Raw genomic sequence first — 22669 nt, forward strand, 5'->3', positions numbered from 1 at the left:
AAATTTACAAGATTTAAGAACTCTTCATTTACAAACGGCCCATTAATCAATGAGGTGGAAAATTATATCAACAATATTTTTTAGTACCCTACCAGTTCATCAATACCAGCTGATGACGAATGTATTACTTTTAATAATATGACTCTCACCTCTTCAGGAGAGACATCACTGAGAAAGAAACTAGATGGATTATGGATACGTATGAATTTGGAATATTACCAGGTTATGGTCAACGAGTGTTTAAAGATTGAGTGCTTTTAAAAATACTAAATACGACAAAAATTTATTTTCGTAAGTCTAAGACTCGTTCCACCTACAAGAGATTATTTTATTCGAATATTTTACTTGACATCTTATTCTTAATATTACTTTTTTACAATCTATTAAATTTGAAGTGTCATTCTGAGAGGTTCTCGATTTTCCCAATTTTACTCTTCAGTTTCACTTAAATCTACTTTTTTCCTTCCTCAAAATTGTATTGTCTTTATAAAAAGTGTTTCAATAAGCAAGATTTCAGAGTTTAATAAAATGGGTTACTGTAGCAAAGTATTAAAAAAATTATTGATTTTATTAAGAGAATATACATTTGCAAATATTTGACGAAATTTTCAGTAACGTCATTGTATACAGGTGGCGATATTTGATTGATAAAGCATCTATTTTAAGCTTTCAATTCTTTGACACGACCGGAAGCAATTTTGAGAATGATTGTCCATGTTTCACGGGTGGTATGACATGTGGTTTCAGCAAAACGGTACCACATGTGATTTAAGATCAAAAGCTTCCAAATGAGGCACAAGAAACTGTGTTATCATGCCTCGATAACGTTCGCTATTCACCGTTCCTGCATTACCTTCTTCGTTTTCGAAGGAAAACGGTCCAATTATTACTCCAGACCATAATGCACACCATCCAATGACCATACGTGATGAATGCTGTCTGATAAATCATTCGTGGATTTTCTAAGCCCAAAATTTGACAGTTTTTCCTGTTAACCAAGCCATCGAGGTGAAAATTTGCGTCATCACTGAAAATGATTTGGTTTGCAAAATCAGCAGGTTGATCAAGATTCCAATTGGTGAATTCTCTTCGCTGTTCAGGATCTGCTAGCAGAAGTTCAAATCAAATCAAATCAAATCCAATGGTTTATTGTGTCTACAAAAAAAAATCTTTACACTCGTCAAAATATATAAATCGAAAAATCTTACAGCTAAGTATAAAACATTAACAGTAGTTACTACACCACACATAATCAATTAAAATATGGAACAATACACTTAAATTAAGAATAAAAAAACACTAACATTAAAATCATTAAAATACAAATATACGTAATACATTTTAAAACGCTTATAGAGAATGCATTGAAATGCTATGGCGGATGATTAAAACTGGAAGTCAAGAAAGTCTTGTACGCTTTAAAAAGGATTTTTCAATAGAAACCTTTTGATGTGGCATTTGAATTCTTTTAAAGTTTTTTACCTTACAGAACTAGGCAGCTTGTTAAGCAACTTAATACCAATAAAGTCAGGTCTACTCTGACACTTTCCCAAACGGCAAAACACAGGAATAGGAACACAGCTACCCTTGTTTCTGGTGTCATGTGTATGTATGTCCTGATGAGTAACTATATTTCCATTTTTCTTGATGTAAAGAAGGTTTTCTAAGATGTATAGACAAGGGAGTGTCAATATTCCTAACCGAGGGAAAGAGTTTCGGCAGTCCTCTCTATAGCCCATACTACACAGAATCCTAATGGCCCTTCTCTGAAGACCAAAAACTCTTTGTGCGTGAGAGGATCCTCCCCATACAAGCACACCATAAGCCATAACGCTGTGGAAGATGCTAAAGTAGGCGGTTTTTAGGGTATCAGCAGAAACACACCCACACAGATTATACAAGAGAAAAACACTGCTGCCAAGCCTCTTACAAAATACACTCTACATGCACTTCCCATTTTAATGTTGGATCCAGAAGAAGGTGTTTCTTAATGTGAAGGTCATATTTTGCGTCTTCTCCTGGTTCAACAAGAGCCCGTTTGCTAAAACCATTCCTCCACCCGCTCTTTAGCCTCAGATAATTTTGCGAGAGCTTCTGCCTCAGATTTACCAAATGCAAAGGCAGTGGTATCATCAGCAAAGATTACAAATCCCCCATTGCCTTCCAAGAAGAAGATCATTAATAAAGATCAGGAAGAAAACTGGGTTCAGCTCAGACCCCTGAGGAACTCCCACACTTACCCTGGCTTGATCAGAAAATTTACCATTGCTCTTTATCATCTGTCAGCGATCCTGCAAGTAGCTGGATAAAAGATTTATGGTGTTCTCATCAAAATTATAGTATTTAAGTTTTTTTAACAATAAGTCGTGAGACATACAATCGAATGCCTTGCTAAGATCACAGAATAAGGCAGAGAGATAAAGGCGGTCCTCATATCCGTTCATGATGTTATTTAATAAGTCAAGCACCGCATTTATGGTATTTTTACCTTGTCTAAAACCAAACTGAGCATTGCACTCAAAAAAATTTACAATTTGTTTGACTATGACTTTTTCAAAAATTTTAGACACAATTGGAAGCAAGGAAATAGGCCTGTTGTAGTTATTTACAGAGTAGTTATGTCAGTTTAATTTTGTAGTTATACAGCTTTCAATCTTTAGTGAAATCTTGTTGAAGAGTGCCTGTTGAAATGTCCAATTCTTGTGCTCGATGACAATTTGACGTCTCTGGCCTTTTTGTCACACTCTTGCGAACTGCCTTGATGTTTTGTTCTGAACGACCTCTACGAGCTTGTATTGTGTGTTTCACATCACTAACGGAACCAGTACTTTCGAATTTTTTGATTATTCTTTTCATAGTAGATAAATGAGCAACACTATTTCGAACGAATATTGAACACACTTCACGAAAAGTGGTAATTAAGCTTTTACCATTTTGATAATAATGTTTGACAATCAGGACGTTCTACCGTAGAATGCTCCTGATGTTGTTTGAATGTTTTTGTTCTGTTTCGGATGTCCACCACTTGGTGGACTTCATTCTGTCTTCTTATTTGGATTTGTTTTTCCTTTTGGAGTAGATCTTGCGTCGTCTTTCTTCTTTTTGTATGATATTATTGTCTTTGAAATGTATTAATATTTTGTTTTCAGAAAATTTTTGTTTCCTCCGTCTTCTATTTTGTTTCTGTAGGTCTATGTCTTGTTCAGCTTCTGTTGGATAATCTGAGAAACATTTTATGAATTTATGGTGAGGGGGTGTAACCCCCCTCACCATAAATTCCACATTCATGATGCCACATTCAATGTGGCATTGAATGCTACAAGCTTGCGTGAATGAGTACAGTAAGCGTGCTGAAGCTTCTAAAGTTCTACTATTAAATTTAATGTCATGCATTGCTATGGGGAACTGGGAGAAAAGTTGATTAAGGTAGAGATATAAGTTAGACCTGTGATTGTTATTTAACTAAAATTTAAAGAATATGTGTTGTAGGATGCCTCTCTCGCCGCAGATACAGGAGTTACGTAACTCGAATTCTAAACAGGTGATCTGGTGTTGAGCAGTGACTGGATCTAATTTGGTTCATTGTAGTTATTTGCTTTCTTTTTGGATTAACATGCTTAAACATGGTTCCTCAAGTGGACTAACAACACCCTGAGTATATTCCACACCCTTAACCTTGCCCTGCACCTGAAATTAAGTAGACCATTACTTTCATATTACTGCATATATTCGGTATATATGTATATATGTATATTTGAAATAAGCGTCTGGCCCTCTTGGCAAGAGGATCGGCTTTTTCACTCCCGTATATACCAGTGCGGCTTGGTATCCAAGCCGGCCGGATACCCGGGTTGTTCACCACTAGAGTTCTGATTTCAAGTGTCATGTCATCACTGCTGCTGACGATATCTGTCCTACAGATTTTTTTGGAGTGCCCTTCTGGATACTGAGAATGCTCCATGTTTACTAACTACTATCTGCCAACTTTCGATGCGTCATGCTATAATCATGTGACATTATGACCATCAAACATAGCGCGCAATTCAATTATTGCGTTCTTATTGAAATATTCTATTTTATCTTCAACATTTGGTTTTTGTAAGTAATATTTAGACATACATTTTTTTTGGTGAAACGCACTTAAAATGTTTTAATTATTTGATAATTGGAGCATAGGATTACATTTTTCTCTCGTATCCGAAATCTTTTATACATTTTATATTTTTTTAGATTAATAGATTTAATATTAGAGTCCAAGTTTGAATATCTTCTGGATACTTTCTGGAATGAGGTTTATATATATATATATATATATATATATATATATATATATATATATATATATATATATATATATATATATATCAGTTCCCCATCTTAAAACTAATCTGATCTGATCTGCATTTTGTAAGCAATTTTGTGCAATTTTTCAATTCTACTAGAATTTTACTTAGAAATCTTATATTAATTATTCTGCTCTTTAACCTGTAAATCTAAAACCGCGCTTTTTAACTATCCTTTTCTGGCTTTAGTTGCTCCTACTGTTTAAAATAAAAATAATTTATACTTCTAAAACATATTTTATATTCCAGCGATGTCTACCCAATTAATCATATCGACACCCCAATGGTCAAAATCACACTCAGACATAGCGGAATACGAAAAGGATATGCGAAAGCAACAGCAAACAATATTAAAGAAGGAACTTCAAAAAATTTCTGAAAAAGAGCTAAGAGAGACAGATAATTCGAGAAAGGAGTGCTTAAGACAACTGAAAGCTTGGATAGAGAAGAATGAGGACATACGAAACTGCATTATGGGTAAGATTTACTAGTCGTTTATGTACCTTTAATAGTGGAAAAAATAATTTAAATATATGAGTGCTGTAAAACGTAAATAATTTTATGTTTCTTCGCCGATAAATGTCAGAGCAATTTTACGCAATAACTTTAAAATGTTGGGTTTGGCAAACATGCAATTTAGTAAGTTTTTAGATTGATCACTGTACAATGAGTTAAGAAATTCGAATAATTATTTTATATTTACGATAAATGACGAATGGTTGCTTTGAGTAAAATTTAACATGTCAAATATGTTTTTTCTGATTTTTGAAAAAAAAAACACAATAATCGTCAATTAATTAAGAAAATTATTACAATTACAATTTTTATAAAAAAGGGAGAGAAATAGAGAGGAAGAAAAGATAAATGAAGCTTTCTCTAAATTCAACTGGTCTTTTGGGAGAATTTGTCAGTTAAATCTGCCGTATTTTTTCAGCTTAAATAATATCATTTAACTGATTATAAAGATGCATTTCAAACAAATTTAAAAAATTGTTATGATTTAAGTAAGTCCTTAACGACCATAAAAGGATAATATGATCACCCTACTAAAAAATTATATACAAGGATTAAGTAAAATAATTTTTATTAAAAAATATCAAACATTTGTTATGATTATTTCGTGAGTAACAGAAACATGTTTTATACAATTTTAATTGTAGTGAAACTACGTTAAAAAGGACAGTAAAAAATCGATTTTATATCAGTGGCGCTCGTTATCAAGGCGCGGGTAAGATTTCTCATCTTTTTTTTCTTTTCAAGTTCTCTCTCAAGTTTTTTATAAGATTTATTCAAATTGAAATTCATATATTTATGTTAGCATACAACAAAGTATTCACATAAATTAAATATACATAGAAGAATAAAATTTACAAATTTAGTCAATTTTAGCTTATATGTAAATATTTAAATAAGTAGTTATCTACAGTAATTATTATTCTAAAATATAATACAATATATAATATATAGGTAGCAGAATCATGGAGAAAAAGATAAATTCAAATATTCTTCATGTGAACTCTGGGCATTTAATATTAATATTAATATTAATGGAACAGTTATACCAACCGTTGCGGAAAAACGTAATCTAGGGGTTACTTTTGATTCAAATCTCAGCTTTGCCTCCCACATTAAGAACAAAATTAAAATTATTTAGGGTCGTTTAAAAAACTTATATCAATACAAAAATCTGTTACCATCAAACACCAAATATTTGCTTTGCAATTCGCTTGTACTGTCTTTGGTGGATTATGCAGACATTGTGTATGGTACTCACTAACCATATCTCTGTTAAGGACGGTGCAAAAACTGCAAAATAGTTGTATGCGTTTTTTCTTTAATATATCGTATAGGGACCACATTACTCACATTTAATATTAAATATGAGAAATAGAAGGAAGTGTCATATGTATAATTTAATTTACAAAATAATTAAATCAGGTCAGCCGCCTTATTTAAGGGACTTATTTTTTCACCATGATTATATACACAATGTAAGAAATCAAAACTTGATTAGAATTCCATTTCATCGAACATCAGGTTTTAAATAATCATTTCTCCATAAGGCATTCATATGTGGAACAAATTGGAATATGTGAAACAACCGGGGATTACATTAAAAATAGTTCACCAAAGAAATATATTGCATCTGTTAAAGAAATTCTTCTTAATTCTCAACTAACATAGGCATTTTAACAAATTCACACCATCAAATTTTTATTAAAAATGTAATTTAATTATTTTTATTTAATTACAACCATATTATTTTTGAGTTCTTACTTTTCAAATCAACACTGGTTTTGTTGATCTTGCAGGCATAAAAATAAAATTTTAATTGGTTCATTTTGGAATACCTATTCATTTTTGCGTCGTGTTGCCCTGGTTTTCCAGCCTCGGCTCGTGTTTTTTGCTCCTCTCTGTCTATTGCACAAATGGTACCTATATTAATGTAATTGATATAGTCAATTATTACCCTATATTTTTTTGTTTTTAGCTTTTATGTTTTCAGGGCGACTTATTTTCTAAATAATTATAATTGGGAAATTCTTTATTCTTGTTTTACTTGTAATTAGGTTAGTATGTTTTAACGGTTTGAGCAGCACATGTGCGCTAGCTCGTGTATGTGTTATCGGTTGTTTTTATAATCGCAGTTCAGTCCGCATTATTCTTAGCATTGTGTAAATTCTTGTAATAAAAAAAATTTAATTTTCTATGCACAATGTTTAAGTGGTAATAAAAGTCTTTTGAATTTGAATTTTAAATAAGGATTTGTTTCAATTTATGTCTGAAATTAGGATACTCTAAATACAAATAACTGATAGGAAGTTTATCGTATATAGCCAGATACCTCGGATTACTCTGAATCTTTGTCAAGTACTGATAGATTTGAACCAGCCTGTTTGTGTTTTTAGTGTCATGATTATGTATATCTCCATGTACTTTATATCGATCCTTATTCCTATACAACTACAAAAAGTGCTCTTGTATATACATTGATGGTAGAATAAGTATACCCGTTCTAGAGAAAACTGTTCTATACTCCTTCTAGGATGGGCTGCACCTAGCAAATATTTTGATTGCTTTGTAGTGAGAACAATCTTTTCTTGTGCATGCTATAGGATTAAACATTCCAAAGTAGGCCGTTCTTCAAGCAGTCTTAAAAGAACTACCAGAAAATCAATCATCAATCAATATAGGAGTACTATTAAAGAAGAGGATCCAAACAGATTTGTAGAAACTTAACAGTGATATAGAGGCTCTCACTGTCGCTAGCATTTACAAGCGACAACATTATTGCATGTTCATTTCATAATTAGATCTTGAACGATATTCTATTTCATGTACCACGATTTGCTTCTAGAGCAAATATCACTTTTGCTTTAGATCGCGCCAGAACTAACATTAGGTTTCAGGATCCCGTATATCAAATGCAGAATTTTTAATTCGGTATCATCAACCTGTGACATATTTGTATGCTCCATAAAGGATCTAGTTTTGTCTCTGACAAACCAACAGTTACCATAATTCCTTTTCTCTTCCTTTTTTTCCTTGTCCCATGGATCCCTTTCTTTGTTCATTCTAATTTTAATTTACATCTCCTTTAATTTTGATGTATACATGATGTTACTATAGTAATTTAAGTTTTCCTTATTTTTCTTTCTTTTTGTTATTTAATTTATAGTAATTTAATACTTGTTTACACTTTCAAAAAATTAATTGTAGATTTTCCTGTAACTGGGCTTTGCCTGTTGGAAATAAACTGCTAAATAAATAAATAAATAATTAAAATTTTATAACTTGCTTATTATAAATTTTAAAGCATTGAATAAACTTTCTTTTATTTTTAATTCTTTAATTCAATAGAATTTAAAAAAAAATCACCCATTAGATCTACGTCATTGCTTTTTTTTAATGAATCGACGGTTGTTTATTACACACGTGACATACGATATAAATACCTTCTTTCAGTCTTCTTAGGTTTTCTTTTCTATCAAGACATTTCTTTTCAGTAAATAACAAGTTCTTAGAAATATGTCATCTCGATATCTCCAAAACGAGTTATTTCTACTTCTACAAGCACACATTTTCTATCTTTTGATCCGTTTTCTTTGTACAGTTAATACCACGTAATTGCTATATAGAACAGTATCTATAGCAAATTCATTTTATCAAGTTTAAAAGCATTTTCGGGCAAATCGAAAATAAATGAAAGCTTTGCGCTCTAGGGAGCTCTAAGTTATCGACTAATTAGCAGGGGATGAAAGTTTACGAGACCAAAGTGCTAATGTCTGCACACAGAAATTATTTTCGGTTTTCCTATGGTACTTAATTAGCTTTAAGCGCTAACTTTACTTAAGTAAGCCTTAATTCGGCTCTTGTGATCCCCTAATTTAATTTAGGATAAGTCGTGGGTCGTATAGATATCCAGTTAGATCAATCTTATATAAGAGCATTTCCAATGCAATCCATAGAAAATAAGAAAAAAGGAGAATGCTGAATCTCATTTCCTGATGACCATTAAATAGATTCGAAATATCGTTAAATATATTATAACATTGTTAGTTTAAAAGTTACTTATTAGTATTTAAAAAAAAATGGTAATGATTATAAAACTATTTTCGTCATCAGTGAAGGGCAGGACGATATTTTCGTTAAAAAAAATGTGGTAATACCTCTTCTTTTTATTGCCTTTCTTCGACTTGTTATTTTTAATATACTCTTAAAATTTATTGTTTTATTTTTACACGTTCTCTGCTTTTTTCATTCATAATTCTCAATTTTAATTTCTTTTTCTTAATTATGATCCTTTTTTGGACATAATTATTATTCATATAGAAATTAAGGGGAACAAAAATTTAAAAAAAAAACATACCTACTAGATTCTAAAAAGAAAAAGAAATAAAATTCACAAGTTGACTATTTGCTTATACTCGTGATCCCTTATAAAATTTATAACATCCTATATCTATCATTAACGTTTCATTAAATTCTACATTCTTAAAAGGTATTTTATTAAATGCTGAAAGTAGCCGCTATTAATAGCATTTCAAACTAGTCATTTCAATTACCTACACCTCTTCTTATGAATATTTGACATATTTTAAACAAGTGTCAATTATTTAAAAGTTTTAACTGTATTGTTAATTGAAAATATTTCCAATGCATTTAACTGAGAGTTAGAGAATCGAAATATTAATTATGCTTGACAGTGATAAGGAAACTAGAACACATAACGAAGTTCGACTAGTTTTCAAGAATAAAAATCCAAACACACTACCTCTAAGTGTACAATCAGTTGAATTGGAGAAAGCCTGAATCTGTTAAGGATCTTGGCAGACTAGGAAGGACTGGCGTTCCTAATGATAAGAAACTGGATATCCTGATTTCATTACATGAAAATCCAAACCTCTTAAGTACTCAGCTCGCTTTGGATAACACGCTTAACAAAATTATTAAGGAAAGAAAAGTGTCACCTTTATAAAACCCAATTACTTGAAGAGCTACTAGAAAATAATCCAGATTGCAGAAACGAGTTTTGCCACACCATGACCGAAAGAATTAATAATAATACCAGACTAGTAAAACAGGTATTTTGGATGAGGCAACTTTCTGTTTGAATGGACAAGACATCATTAAGCTAAAACCTTAAGAGAATTAAAATATTGCTAGATAATGTTTTCACAAACCGGTGGATAGATCACACGACGTTAATCCATTGTACTAATTTTTTTGGGATTATGTTAAATCCCATTATCATTATTTTTATCTTACTCACACCTTTTAAAAAGTCTTTATAGTTTTTCTGTAAAATATACAGGGAGTCAATATTTGAAAGTATCATAATTTATTCCTAGATTTCCTATGGCCAGCTTGGCGACACACAACCAGGTATATACCTTTATATTAATATTAATTTTTTTCACCCTATTAAATAATTTTTTTTTAATTGTAAGAATACGTAATTGATATCTTTTGAGGCAGTATATTATCTTTCTATATACTGTTTAAATAATAGATAATTATTAGAGGGATTTAAAAAACTCCAGTAACTTAGATTTGACTAAGTGGCTTTGATTATTAAGGTTCCATTGAATCAGGGGAACAGAAATTTAAAAAAAGGGTGCTCAACCTTAAAAACAAGAAACAATAATGAAAAGAAAGAGAAAGGAAAAAATAGAAAGTAAAAAAGAGTAAGAAGAATTTATAACCGAAATCAAATACACAAATTGATTACTTGACTGCTTTTGATTACTTGCTGCTTGAGATCTCTTATTGTTATATTGTATATTTTTATATCAACCCTTTAATTCTAAAAAAATATTTTTTAATTTTTTCATCCTATCAAATTATATTCTATTTATATTTTTAGAGGCAATATATTATCAATCTATATACCTTTAATATAGTACATAATTATTAAAAGCATTATAAAAAATCTCCATAAGCTTCGATTTTATAGGTTCTACTGACTTTTTAATTTAAAATGTTCCTTTTTAATTTAAAAATGCACTTTCACTAAAATATTTAAAAAAATTTTTTGATAAGCCAACACAAACAAAATACAATTTTTTAGTAAATAAAAATCACAGAAAAGGCTATATAATTAAAATCCCATCAAATAATAGTTAAATTGTATGAAAGCTCCTAATATTCTAAATTTTATATAATAAACTTTTTTATTTTTTACCACAGAAATATACATTTTTGCAACACTTATTAAAATAAATTACCCGTTTAGTGTTTCTTCTTTGTTCATATTTCAATACTTCAGTTTCCTTTTTTTGGTATCCATCATTAATCTTTCTGTACGCTTAATGGTTAAAAGACTCTAAATAGGGCATTTTTATCCATTTCAACCGCAAATTAATTACCTGAAATGCGGTTATTTGAGTATATTTCATAATAGGAGAGGCAGAAAGATTTTTAATAATTCTTTGTTTGAAGCTTTTAAGTATTTTTGGTTAATTTATTAGGTAAAATTGCATTTTTCTATGCAAAATCCTATAGTTTCTATTCAAGGTACTATTGGTTTATTCACTTTAAAATGACCTTTAATAACTATATTCCAGCAAATGGTTATTGTTATGAATTTTAAGAAAAAAAATAAAACAATTTTAACTTGTACGTGTAGCTGCTAACGTGATGATTTAAAGTTAGTGATATTCCTCGGTTCATTACCACCTTTCATGCATCATAATTATAATAAAACAAGAGTTTTTAAATAAAAACATAATTATCGTATATTAAACGGATTTTGATCGATAGGTTTAAAGTAGTTTTTTGTGTTTTCGATGAGCGTTGTGTCGTTAAATATCTGTTGAGTTCATAAAATGGTAAGTGAATTTTAACGCCAAATGTGATTCATCTGCACATTTTATAAAATATGTTTTAATTATAATATTAAAGAATTATTAGATATTATAATATTATAATTTTTAAATATGTTATAGTTATTTTAAAAAGTCTGCCAGATAATATTCTTATTCTTTAAATTTCTATTTTAATGGCGTTTTCCTGTATATTAAGGAAAAAATATACTTTGTATCTGATTTTCATCAAAAATTTTCTTGTTGCATTGGTTAATCTCAGAGGCTTTAATATAGTTCTCATGTCTTTCTTTAATTTTTAACACTTGCCGCTTATAGTATCTATGTACTACATACTATCCCTATCGACCTATCGTTATTACTTTTACGCTAGTTTTTTCTTTTTTCTCTATTTTTTAAATTTTATTCTTAAGATTTCGTGCTCTTTTATCTAACTTTCATCACATATTTTGCAACATTTTGTGAAGAATAAATTATAAATTAAATTTGAATTTTTGTGCTTTTATTTTAATTATTAATTTGTCTGTTTTGTTAATAATTATTAAACTTTTTTTTACATAATACATACATTTGTTAAGTCATATTAAGAAAATAATTTTTAATGCAAGTTTTTATTTTATTACGTTTTTTTATTCAAATCTTAAGATTTCATGTTCTTTTGTGTTTCTTAAACTTTAAATGTTTTCCTTTAACCACATCTTTTGCTATTTTTGAACAATATCATTTAAAATAAAATTTTATTTTTTGTACTTGATTTTGTATTTCAATCTTGTGATTTTGTGGTCTTTTAATTAATACTATTTTAATATTTTATTTCTTATTTTAAGTATTCTTTTTTGTTCTATTTTTTTCAATTTTTATATTACAATTTGTAAAGTTGCTCTTAACCCAGATATTGCCACTGTTCTTTTAAAAGCCATACCTGCCATTTTGCCAGAAAATTTTTTTTTTTACTTATTATTTTAGAAGATAAGAAGTACACCCCTGGCCATAAAAATAAAATAGAAAATTATTAAATTTGGCTTTCCGTGAGTCATTTGCGAGAAATTAGGTGTTCTTTTTAAAGGACAGTGGCATAATGCACTACTATATAATCTCATAAATATTTTGTTGATGGCTTACCCAGTTAAAAAAATATGACCATAAGTAAATATATTTATTTTATTAGAAATCTTAACACAAAACTTAACTCCTGCTAAAACTTATTTTAACAAAAAAATATCCCAGTAACATACTAATAAAGAGCCCTTAGAACAAAAAAAACTTCAAATAAACTATTCTTTTATGTGATATTGCTCGAAACAATACTTGGGATGTAAGGCTACTTTACACTTTTCACAAAAAAGTTGCTTTTTTTGTGACACGAAGCACAGCGAGTTTGCTTTTCTTGGTAAGCAACCAGATGATCCCTCGATCATATTTGGAAAAAGCATGTGCTTCTTTTGGAAGTTTACTTGTCCTTCCTTCCGATTTCTTTTTGAATGATTCCAGTATTCCCACCGCAATGGACCGTTTGAAACTAAGATGATCCATTTTTCCATCATTGAATTTGTGAAGACGCCACGAGTTTTGTAGAGCCATATCAACGAAATGACTAAAAAGGGGGAAGTACCATTTTTTGCCTCGAATGGATGTTCTGTATAAACTTATGTTTGTTTTGGTCTACCCTGTCTACTCTGCCCATGTTTTCGTTATATATTCTGATAATATGCGGGTGTGGGACGAGAATCCCTTGTTATCTTTCTTAGAAAATCTTTTGACTTGTATAGTTGGAAAAACCATAGAATAATTGGAAGCGATGTTGACAATACTATTGTCATGCCACTTGCAGACCACAACTTCATTCTTTTCTGTTGTAGCATAGTCAAAATTACCACGTGGTTGTTTCTTTATTTCACTGCCTGTCACTATTGGGCAATTTTTCGGTAAACGATTTTCCCGAGTTGTTCCAGTACTTTTACGCCTCTAGATTTTAATTCAGAAAGCAGCGGCAACGACGTAAATAAATTGTCAAAAAAGATGTGGTAATTCATGTCTTTTTGAGAAGCCTTTAAAGCATCTACGAACTCAAGGACAATACTTGCGCCCATTCCTAAAGGTTTATATTCATCTAACAGTTTAGTATTTGAGCCTTGATATTGCTCAAACCACTCAATATATCCTAATCTGTTGGTTCCAGTCCATATTTTATATCACCAGCGAATGGGTTTTCCACGAATGAATTGTTTCGTTGGATGTCTTCCGTAGTAGGGCACCATCGACTCGTCTACACTGTGATGCTCGGCTGGAGGGGCCATATCCATAAACTTTTTATTTAAAAGATTTATCATCGGACGAAGTTTTCGAAATCTGTCATCAGGCACAAGATTAGCATTGTCGCAACAATGTGGATTTTGCATTATAATTATGACGATACCGGTTTCTTGACATTGAATTAGTGGCCAAGCTATTGTTAGTATCAGGAGAATTTTCCCAGTAGATTTCCCGACGGAAAGACAATTGTAGCTACTTAGTAACAATATTCCAATAAAACATCGCATTTTATCGTTTGTTACATCAGCATTACGATTATTACTACTGGCGTACAAATTTGTGTAAGTGACCAGCAAGTTTATCATTTCATCGTCAAAACATAAAAAGAACGTGTCCACTGGCAACCTGTTGTTGTTTTAGCATACAAACAGCCTCCCAAGTAGTTAAATCAGAAGTGATGTCATTTTTGGTCCACGAAAATTCATTTTTTGATTTCGCTGGCTTGGACATTTTTTTTTCTTTTTACAAGACGAGATAATGGTAAACTATCTTCACTATCGGAGTCGGATGTACTCTCAGGATCAACATTTTCAAAATTTACCTCAGCATACCTTCATCGCCACTGTCTTCATCTATTACATCATCGTTCTTAGGTGGGAAAATCACTATTTCAGTGGGAACTGCGTCATCACAAAGTTCCAACTCCTCTGCCTCAGCTAAGAGTTCGTTGAGAGTCAAAGGTCTTTTCCAGTATAACTAAAAAAAAAACAAATCTTTTTAATGCCAACAGACATAAAATAGACAAACATTTAGGCAACACAGACGATTTGAGCATTATTCGAAAATATATTATTTTTTTATCGAGCTATAAAAATATTTATTTGGTCAAATTTGGCAGTGGAGTTTGCCACTGGGCTTTTAAAAGAACACACATACAAACACTAACCTAACATAAAAACCATAAACTATATCGATGTCATATTTATTGTTGAAGAGAAGAGATACCCATTGTTTGTTTATACAATTTTATAAATTATAATTTTATTTTACAAGTATTTTAAAATATCGAAAACTAATGCTGGCCACCAAACACGTGTGCAACTAAATACACATTAGCGAAAAAGTAGTGCCATCTCTAGAAGAGCAATCTAAGTTATGCTACGATCTATTGATCGATGGCTTTTAAAAGTACAGTGGCTAAATATGATGTCACTGTTTTTACTAGTTCTGGCATTATCTGGGTCTAAAAGCGTTTTAATGATCTTTGTTAAAAATATTTTTGTTTTGAGTTTTTTCTATTTAATTCTTAAAAATTAAGAAGTAGCGTTCCTTTAATTAATATTTTTATATATAATTAAATTTTAATGTTTTTCGTTCTGAAAAACCTATTAGCATTAAAAGTAATCATGATGATCTTTTGTTATTACTTTTTTACAAAATTATCTATTTTCTTCTTTTTAGTGTATTTTTTCTATATTAATTTAAAAATAATATGTTCCTTTTATCTCGTTTACAAAGTTTCTCTTTGTCTAAACAAAATATATATAATTTACTTTGATTAGTTAATTTTAATATTTTTTTTTAGTTTTAATTTTAGCATATGCTAGTATAAACATGCCATCAAGTATTATAACATTGAAAACTATTTTAATAATACGGTCTAATTACCCTTCTGTAAAAATAACATTTTTTTTTGGTAAAAATGTGTGCTATTTTAATCATACAAGCTTTTATTGTTTAAATTAAATATTTTTAAATAAAATTTAGGATTTAGACTCTCGTTTCAATGAATATTTTATCTGTCTTTTCAATTTTTCGCAATAATTTTCATTATGAAATTGATCTTGCCTATTCTAAGTATTAAAATCTAACGTAATGATTCGTGTCAACAAATTTTTTTGCAGCTCTTTAATTTCTTTTACACTTATTTCATTTTTTTCTTTGCTATAGAAATAAACAATGTATAAAAATAAATTAGGAATTTTATTACTAAAATTGTATGTGCCTTTTATTATTCATGCTGTTTACATATTTTAAAATACGACTTGGATTTTAACATTTTAAAATCAAATATATTTCTGACTTTTTTCTTTTGCAGTGAAATTATTTGAATTAAGAATTAAATTTTGTGCTACCATCTAATTACCTACGGTTAAATTTTTAATTTTTTAAAATTTTCAATTCATTATAACTCATTGTAAAGTTGCTCATGCTTAGTATAGTATTGAAACATATCTTAATAATTAATTATAATTAATCTTTTGCTATTACTTTTGTGATAAATTTCTTTCATTTCAATTAATCTGTTATCAATTTCATTGGTTATTAATTCCATGTTTTTTTTTTAATTTTTGGAAAATGTATTCTAATTGAATGGCTCCGCCGAACAACGTTGCAAGTGACAAAAACTTATTTTTTCAGAAATTCAAAAAAACACTGATTGTTCAATGAAATTAATTTCTAATTTACATTTTCTTATTATAAACGAGGCTTTGTTATTGAATGAAATCACCTATAAGAGAAAATATTATTACACTATCATATCTTACTGAGATATTGACATTTTAAAAGTATTTTTTCGGGTACAACGTTGTAAGCGACGGCGCTTGCAACGTTGTTCTTTGAACAAGACGTATAATACTGAAATTAATAGGGCTGATTCAATAATGTAAGTAGGTAGTTTTCAAATATGATCTTTAATAATAATGAATACAAAAAACTTAAGTTTTCTTATTGTTCAACCTTAATATTTTCATAAAAAGGCACATATTCTGGCGGGATGTATTTGCACATATCCAACAAGTCCTTTTTCTTTGCCACTTTGATCGGGAGTCTATCCTTGTATAAAGGTAGGAACCGAGAAACTTCTACTGGGGGCATACTTCTCTTCCCTGGCCCCTTTACTTTTTTTGCTAATGAGTGCGAAGTCCATGTTTAAAGGACATTGTGTGATTTCCTTCCACGCAATGTTATAGCATCATCCTTCGTAATTTGGTACCATACATGGCTAGTTACACTGAATTTATTTTTTTTCAGTGAATCTAACAAAATGTCGGTGTTTTTGAAGTCTGCTGTATCCACAACACAGACAGTAAAACGATTGGGTGGTCCCTTGGTATTAGCTATGACTTCCACCTATTGGTAAGGAACATACACTTTTTTACCCTTTTTTGCTCGTTCAATTAGAGCAAAGTCCCTGTCACAGGGTAGAAAACTATGACCCGTCGTCATAAACTTTTGCTCAACGGCAGTGAAATCTTTATTCAAGCGCAGGTGCTGCAAAACAGGTATAATCCGCCAGTTGTTGTTCTGACCTACGCATCTGTTAGACCAAAGCTTAAAAATTCTCACTTGGCCTGGCTTCAACTTTGTAAAGTTAGGCTCAACATATTTTAAAATACATGACGCTATTTCCGCAGCACCTCGTTTGGCAGTGGTCTCATCCCAGAAAAACATATAAGCTATGTTTCTCCCCTGGTCATGTATAGCCAAATTGTAGCACGATAGTTGCCTCTGGTAAAATACGTTACTATGCGTGAGGTTTGGGCAAAATAAAACTTGTCGTAGGTCTACACAAAGCACAACGTTTTCAGAGCTTAATATGGCACTCTCTTTTAGCTTCAGCAAGCGCCTTGTAAGCAGAGTCAGCCCTCATATGATGAAGTTTGCTTTCATTTTCAATATTTTTTTTTGTCTCTTCAGTGGCAGCTGCAATGAGCTGAATGTGCAGCTGATCACAATAAGTACAGGTATCGGACCTAGGCAGACCAAATCATAGGTTGAACTTACTTTGAAAAACATCACGGTACATGTGAAGTTTTGCAGTACTGTCGGTGTATTTAATGCAGAACAGCTGCCACATTTTCTTGATATTCAGGTCAGGATTCAAACATTATGTGGCAAAGTGTCTTTTGGCATACGCGAAGGGTAGCATCTTTCTTGGGACGTAATATTGAACTGAACAATGTCTAGTAGAGATGTTTTCATTCACTCGACGGCAATTTATATCCCCTACCTTGATGCAAGAAGCAAGAAACCTTGTTTGTTGATTATAGTCCATACTGTAGAAGTCCCTAAATAATTTTAGCATTTCTTCATGGGCAACCAATCTACACTTGTATTGACACTTGCATATTCTACCCTAAAACAGCAAAATAACTAACCTGTAAAACTGTAACGCACATCGAAAATGTCGTGACTTACCTCTTCAGGTGGTAATTTTCCAGGCACTGGCCGCTTTCTTTTGGATATGTATGGATTTCCAGAATCCCTTGAACGCTTACGACATCTTATCTTTCCACTCACTAACTTAAATTTTCCCCTTTTTACCATTATTTAAGCGCTTTTGATCACCAGGCGAAAAAACAACACTCTCCGCGCCGGACATTTTGTCGGTTGCAACGTTGTTCCGAGCGCGTCAACCTGTTTTCGAAGTCATTTAACGTGCTGCCATCTAAACCACATTCATATAAAACTGATACCAAAAACTGCCATGCGGTAGAAAATGTCGTTTACAACGTTATTTTCTGAAAATCTCAATATCGCAATTAATGTCGCTTACAACGTTGTTCGGCGGAGCCATTCAATTATTGTTTTATAGGACCGTGCCTTCGAAATATTAGACCCAAATGCCTAGACTCAAATTTCATAATAAATTATCCTAAAAGAAGCACTAAAATATTCAAAACTCAAATTTATAATCACAATATTTAAATCTCATATATAACTTAAAAAACATAAAAGTAATATAAATAACAGTCCCACTATGATCTATCTTAAATAATAATAAACGAGATATTTTAGTTAGAAGATGCATTAAAAAAAAAGACTTCAGGCAAAAACAATGTGTGAGACAGATATATTCCTGATACAATGGCACTGAAATAAATACCTCTTTGTTTTGTTTTTTTAATTAAAAGAATAATCGATCCAATCTTAAATATGTCGCAATTCACTTAAAATGATTTTCTGTAACTATTTACTATCCTGTCACATATGTTAATGTCATATATGCCATATATTTTAATTTTTAATTGAATTATTTATTTTAGTCTTATGATTTTGCATTCTTTCAAAAATATTCGAAGTCTTTAATTCTGAATTTACTTTAGTTTACTTGTATGGAGAATCTCTCTAATATTGATAACAAAAGATTATTACATCCGTTTTTTTTTTTGAAGAATATGTATCTGAAACGCTCGTTATAAGAACTGTATTTCCGAAACGATACTGAATAAATACATAAGAATTTAACAAAATGACCTACAAATAAACTATCCATTTTCAGATGACAGTTTTCTCCTTCGTTTCCTGCGTGTTAAAAAGTTCAGCATCCCAATGGCCCAGCAGACCCTCCTCAAGTATCTCAACTACCGAAAACGATTTCCGCATATTTTTTTCGAATTAGATTACAGCGTCTCCAAAGTGAACGATTTAATCAGTAACGGGTGAGTTGTTTTAATTTATCAATTAATATTTTGAAAAAGTAATATAAATATGAAATTTAATAACCATCTTTACAGATACATTTTCGTAAGTCCCTTAAGGGACACCAAAGGAAGGAGGGTGATAATTTACGATCTGAGTAAGTAGCAACTTAGGCGTAATAAAATAAATTTTCTGTTATCTCAGGCGAGTGATTTATTTAAGGAATCCGGCTTTCTTACATAAAATATTTAATTAAATAGCGCTTAAAGCCTTGTCCTTGTCATATTTATTCTTTATTTTCAGATAAATTTGATGCTAAAATATACACGGGTACAGATATGGCCAGAGCCCATGCGATAACCTATGAAACCCTTTTGGCTGACGAGGAAAATCAAATATTAGGGGTTACCCATGTGGCGGATATTGGCGGTGTAAATGCTTCATTTTTGACCTTATTTTCTGTTACGGATTTTGGATATTTAATTAAATGGGGAGAGGTAAGCTAAAACTCTATATAAATATATGGCAAAAAACTATGCTCCTTTGTTATTAATTGATCTTCTGATTTGCCTTATGCAATTTTTGATTAAATATTTGCTACTCATCCCATCTTTAAGAATTTAAAATTAAATATGAATTTAAAATTGTTATCTTCTTGTTTGCCATAAAATAAAAATCGATAACATTAAAAAAACACAACTTATTTATTAAAATATAAAATACATAGGAGAATCTGGGTAACAGTGAGACACTTTTTTTTCTTTTTACTATAAGATCATTACTATTAAATGTATAAACAAAATTTTTAATGACTGTATTTTTACATCCTTTTATTAACACAATATGTATAGAATTTAGCAGTACCTGTTTTAATATCAGTTGTCATTTGTCTCAGTGTTATCCATGCATGGGTAATTGCCCAAATATTAGTGATTAAAACAAAATAAAAACTCCAACTTAATTTATTTCAATTTTGATTTTAAACAGAACATCATAGGAAATTGTGGCTTTAAGCTTACTTTAATTTTTAAAGTAAGAAAACATGTCTTAAAAGAAGATTAACACATAGTCATTAAATTAAAGTTTAATTTAAACGAAAAAAATGAATTTTGTCGCTTAGTATGACCGTAATTAATGGGTCTTGGTAAAATCATCTTAACGTACTTAACTGGTATTGTGGCAATGTCTGGGATAACGGGAAAGTAAAATTTTGGATCAGTCTTTTGGCTTTTCATCATAAAACTAATATTCGCCTCATTTGTCTCAGTAACACAAGAAAGCACCTTTCCTATGTAGTAAACAGGCTTTAATTTTGTGTTTTCTGGTTTAAATTCCACCAGAACATAATCCTCAACCTCTAGAAATTTTGACAGATCTTCAAATGCTGTGAAATGCACTCTTGGATCTACTTCAGGCTCAAGATGTTCAGATGATGCATCAGAATGCCATTCTTCATCATCTTCATCACTGTCCTGAATCTTATGCTTTACACTTTTCTTTTTCTGTACATCTATTGAGCTTGAAGGTATTGTTTTTTTAGCCTGTCTTTCTTCCAGCCCAAGTTTTTCGGGAGTATCGGGGGGTATCATGCTTTTTTCCTTTCGTCTATCTTTGGATATCTCTTTTCTCGGCTCAGCTTTAGGAAACTGGCGAATTTGCGTTTAGTTTAGTTTGATCATCAATTGGTTCCCGAGGAGGAGTTTGAATACCCAGTTCTAGTTGAGGTCTATCAGTGACTGAGCATGGCAAAAAATCAATATCTGTAAATATTTCTGTGTCAAAGTGAAGTATTCCGCATTTTTTAAAAGCGGAGGTAATATTTTCTGAAGTCATTGCTTTTTGATATGCTTTCCCCACACAACCTGCAACTTGATAAATGGTAACTGGCTTTTCAGGATGATGCATCAGCCAGCTATCTATAGCAGCATTATAAGCAATACTGAAAGGCTTAAAAATGCCAACGTCTAAAGGTTGCATCTTATTGGTCGAGTGTGGCGGAAATGTCAAAATAGTGACGCAATTTTCCTTAGCAAGATTGGTAACCTGGATGGATAGATGACTCTCATGATTGTCATAAAGTAAAAGACATCGATTTTCTTTCAAACTAGGTGTGCTTAATAAAGTGCTCCATCACTTTTAAAAACAAGTCGGCATTCACCCAACCAGACGGAGACGCCAGACCTAAAATACCAGGCGGAGCACCAATAATCATGTGTTCTTTGAAGTGACCCGTGGAAAAACCATAGCAGGAGGGAGATGATTTCCTGCAGCACTTACTATTGCACATGTTGTTACAAGAACGCCCTTTTCTCCACTTGTAACTTTATTGACTTGTTTTGCTCCTTTTTCGGCTAAAACTTTAGCCGATTTTTGAACAGTCACTGTAGCCGTTTCATCAAGATTAAAAATACGCATCCCATGGCTAAATCTTTCATAGGGTTTCATTGCTTTGCATAAGTTATTAAAAAACATATTAACGTTATGCCTATTAAAGGATGTGGCCCGTGACAGACTACATCTTTCTGGAGTTCTTAAAGAAACATTTGGATTTCTTTATGAAATTTCTCATCCACTCCCTCCTATATCCCTCCTGCCATTTTATTAACGGACCATTTCGGAGGCATCTTAAAATGGTTTATGAAGGCTAGCTCATAAGCCAATTTACGGCAATCACGAAGAGGGAGCCCATAAAACATATGAGATCATTTAATAATATAATCAGCCAGCATTTTTTCTTGCTCGGTATTAAATACTTTATTTACTGCATAATTAGGTGTATACCGAATCAATTCATCCTGACTGGATTTTCTCTTTTGCACATATCTAAAAATAGATATTGTATGTATTTGGTAAGTATGATTAAACTAACTTTTTTTACCTAGATAAGGTCTGGAAACTTAAATTTTCTTGTTTTGCAACAGATCTAGTGCTACGTCCGCTAAGCACAGCTTCAACTGCCCTTTTCATAGTTTCTTCGAAAAATGTTCCATAGTTTGATTTCCTTAGTGGATTCCTTGGCATTCTGAACACTTTTTTTTATAAAATTCTAAAAATAAGAAGCGAGTTCTATATTTTTTAATAATATCTGGGTAACAATGAGACATGTCTCAATGTACCCCGTCTCACTGTTACCCATTGTCGCTAAAGCTAAAAAAAAACATCATAACCCTAACCTTAAATTTCTTTTGCTCTATTAAACTGCCTTATTCTGTTAGCTAATCTACACATAACTTTATGGTAATACTAACAAACTGCTAAATATTCAACTTAATTTTACAAAAAAGTCTCAACCTACCTGTTGATATTTACTTTTTGCACACG

General features: G+C 31.1%; 1 protein-coding gene across 2 annotated transcripts in view; it reads left to right on the top strand.

Moving 5' to 3' along the window:
- LOC126734940 (retinaldehyde-binding protein 1) overlaps positions 1-22669 on the top strand; it is a 77188-nt gene that overhangs the window by 35959 nt on the left and 18560 nt on the right. For both annotated transcript variants that reach the window (XM_050438792.1, XM_050438793.1), the window contains exons 2-5: positions 4593-4820; positions 19209-19368; positions 19444-19505; positions 19652-19845. In XM_050438792.1, the coding sequence (XP_050294749.1) occupies positions 4595-4820; positions 19209-19368; positions 19444-19505; positions 19652-19845 (642 nt within the window). In that variant the 5' untranslated portion in view covers positions 4593-4594. The remainder of the gene's footprint in view (positions 1-4592; positions 4821-19208; positions 19369-19443; positions 19506-19651; positions 19846-22669) is intronic.

This window comes from Anthonomus grandis, chromosome 4 (genome assembly GCF_022605725.1).
Source record: "Anthonomus grandis grandis chromosome 4, icAntGran1.3, whole genome shotgun sequence".
NCBI classification, from domain to species: domain Eukaryota; kingdom Metazoa; phylum Arthropoda; class Insecta; order Coleoptera; family Curculionidae; genus Anthonomus; species Anthonomus grandis.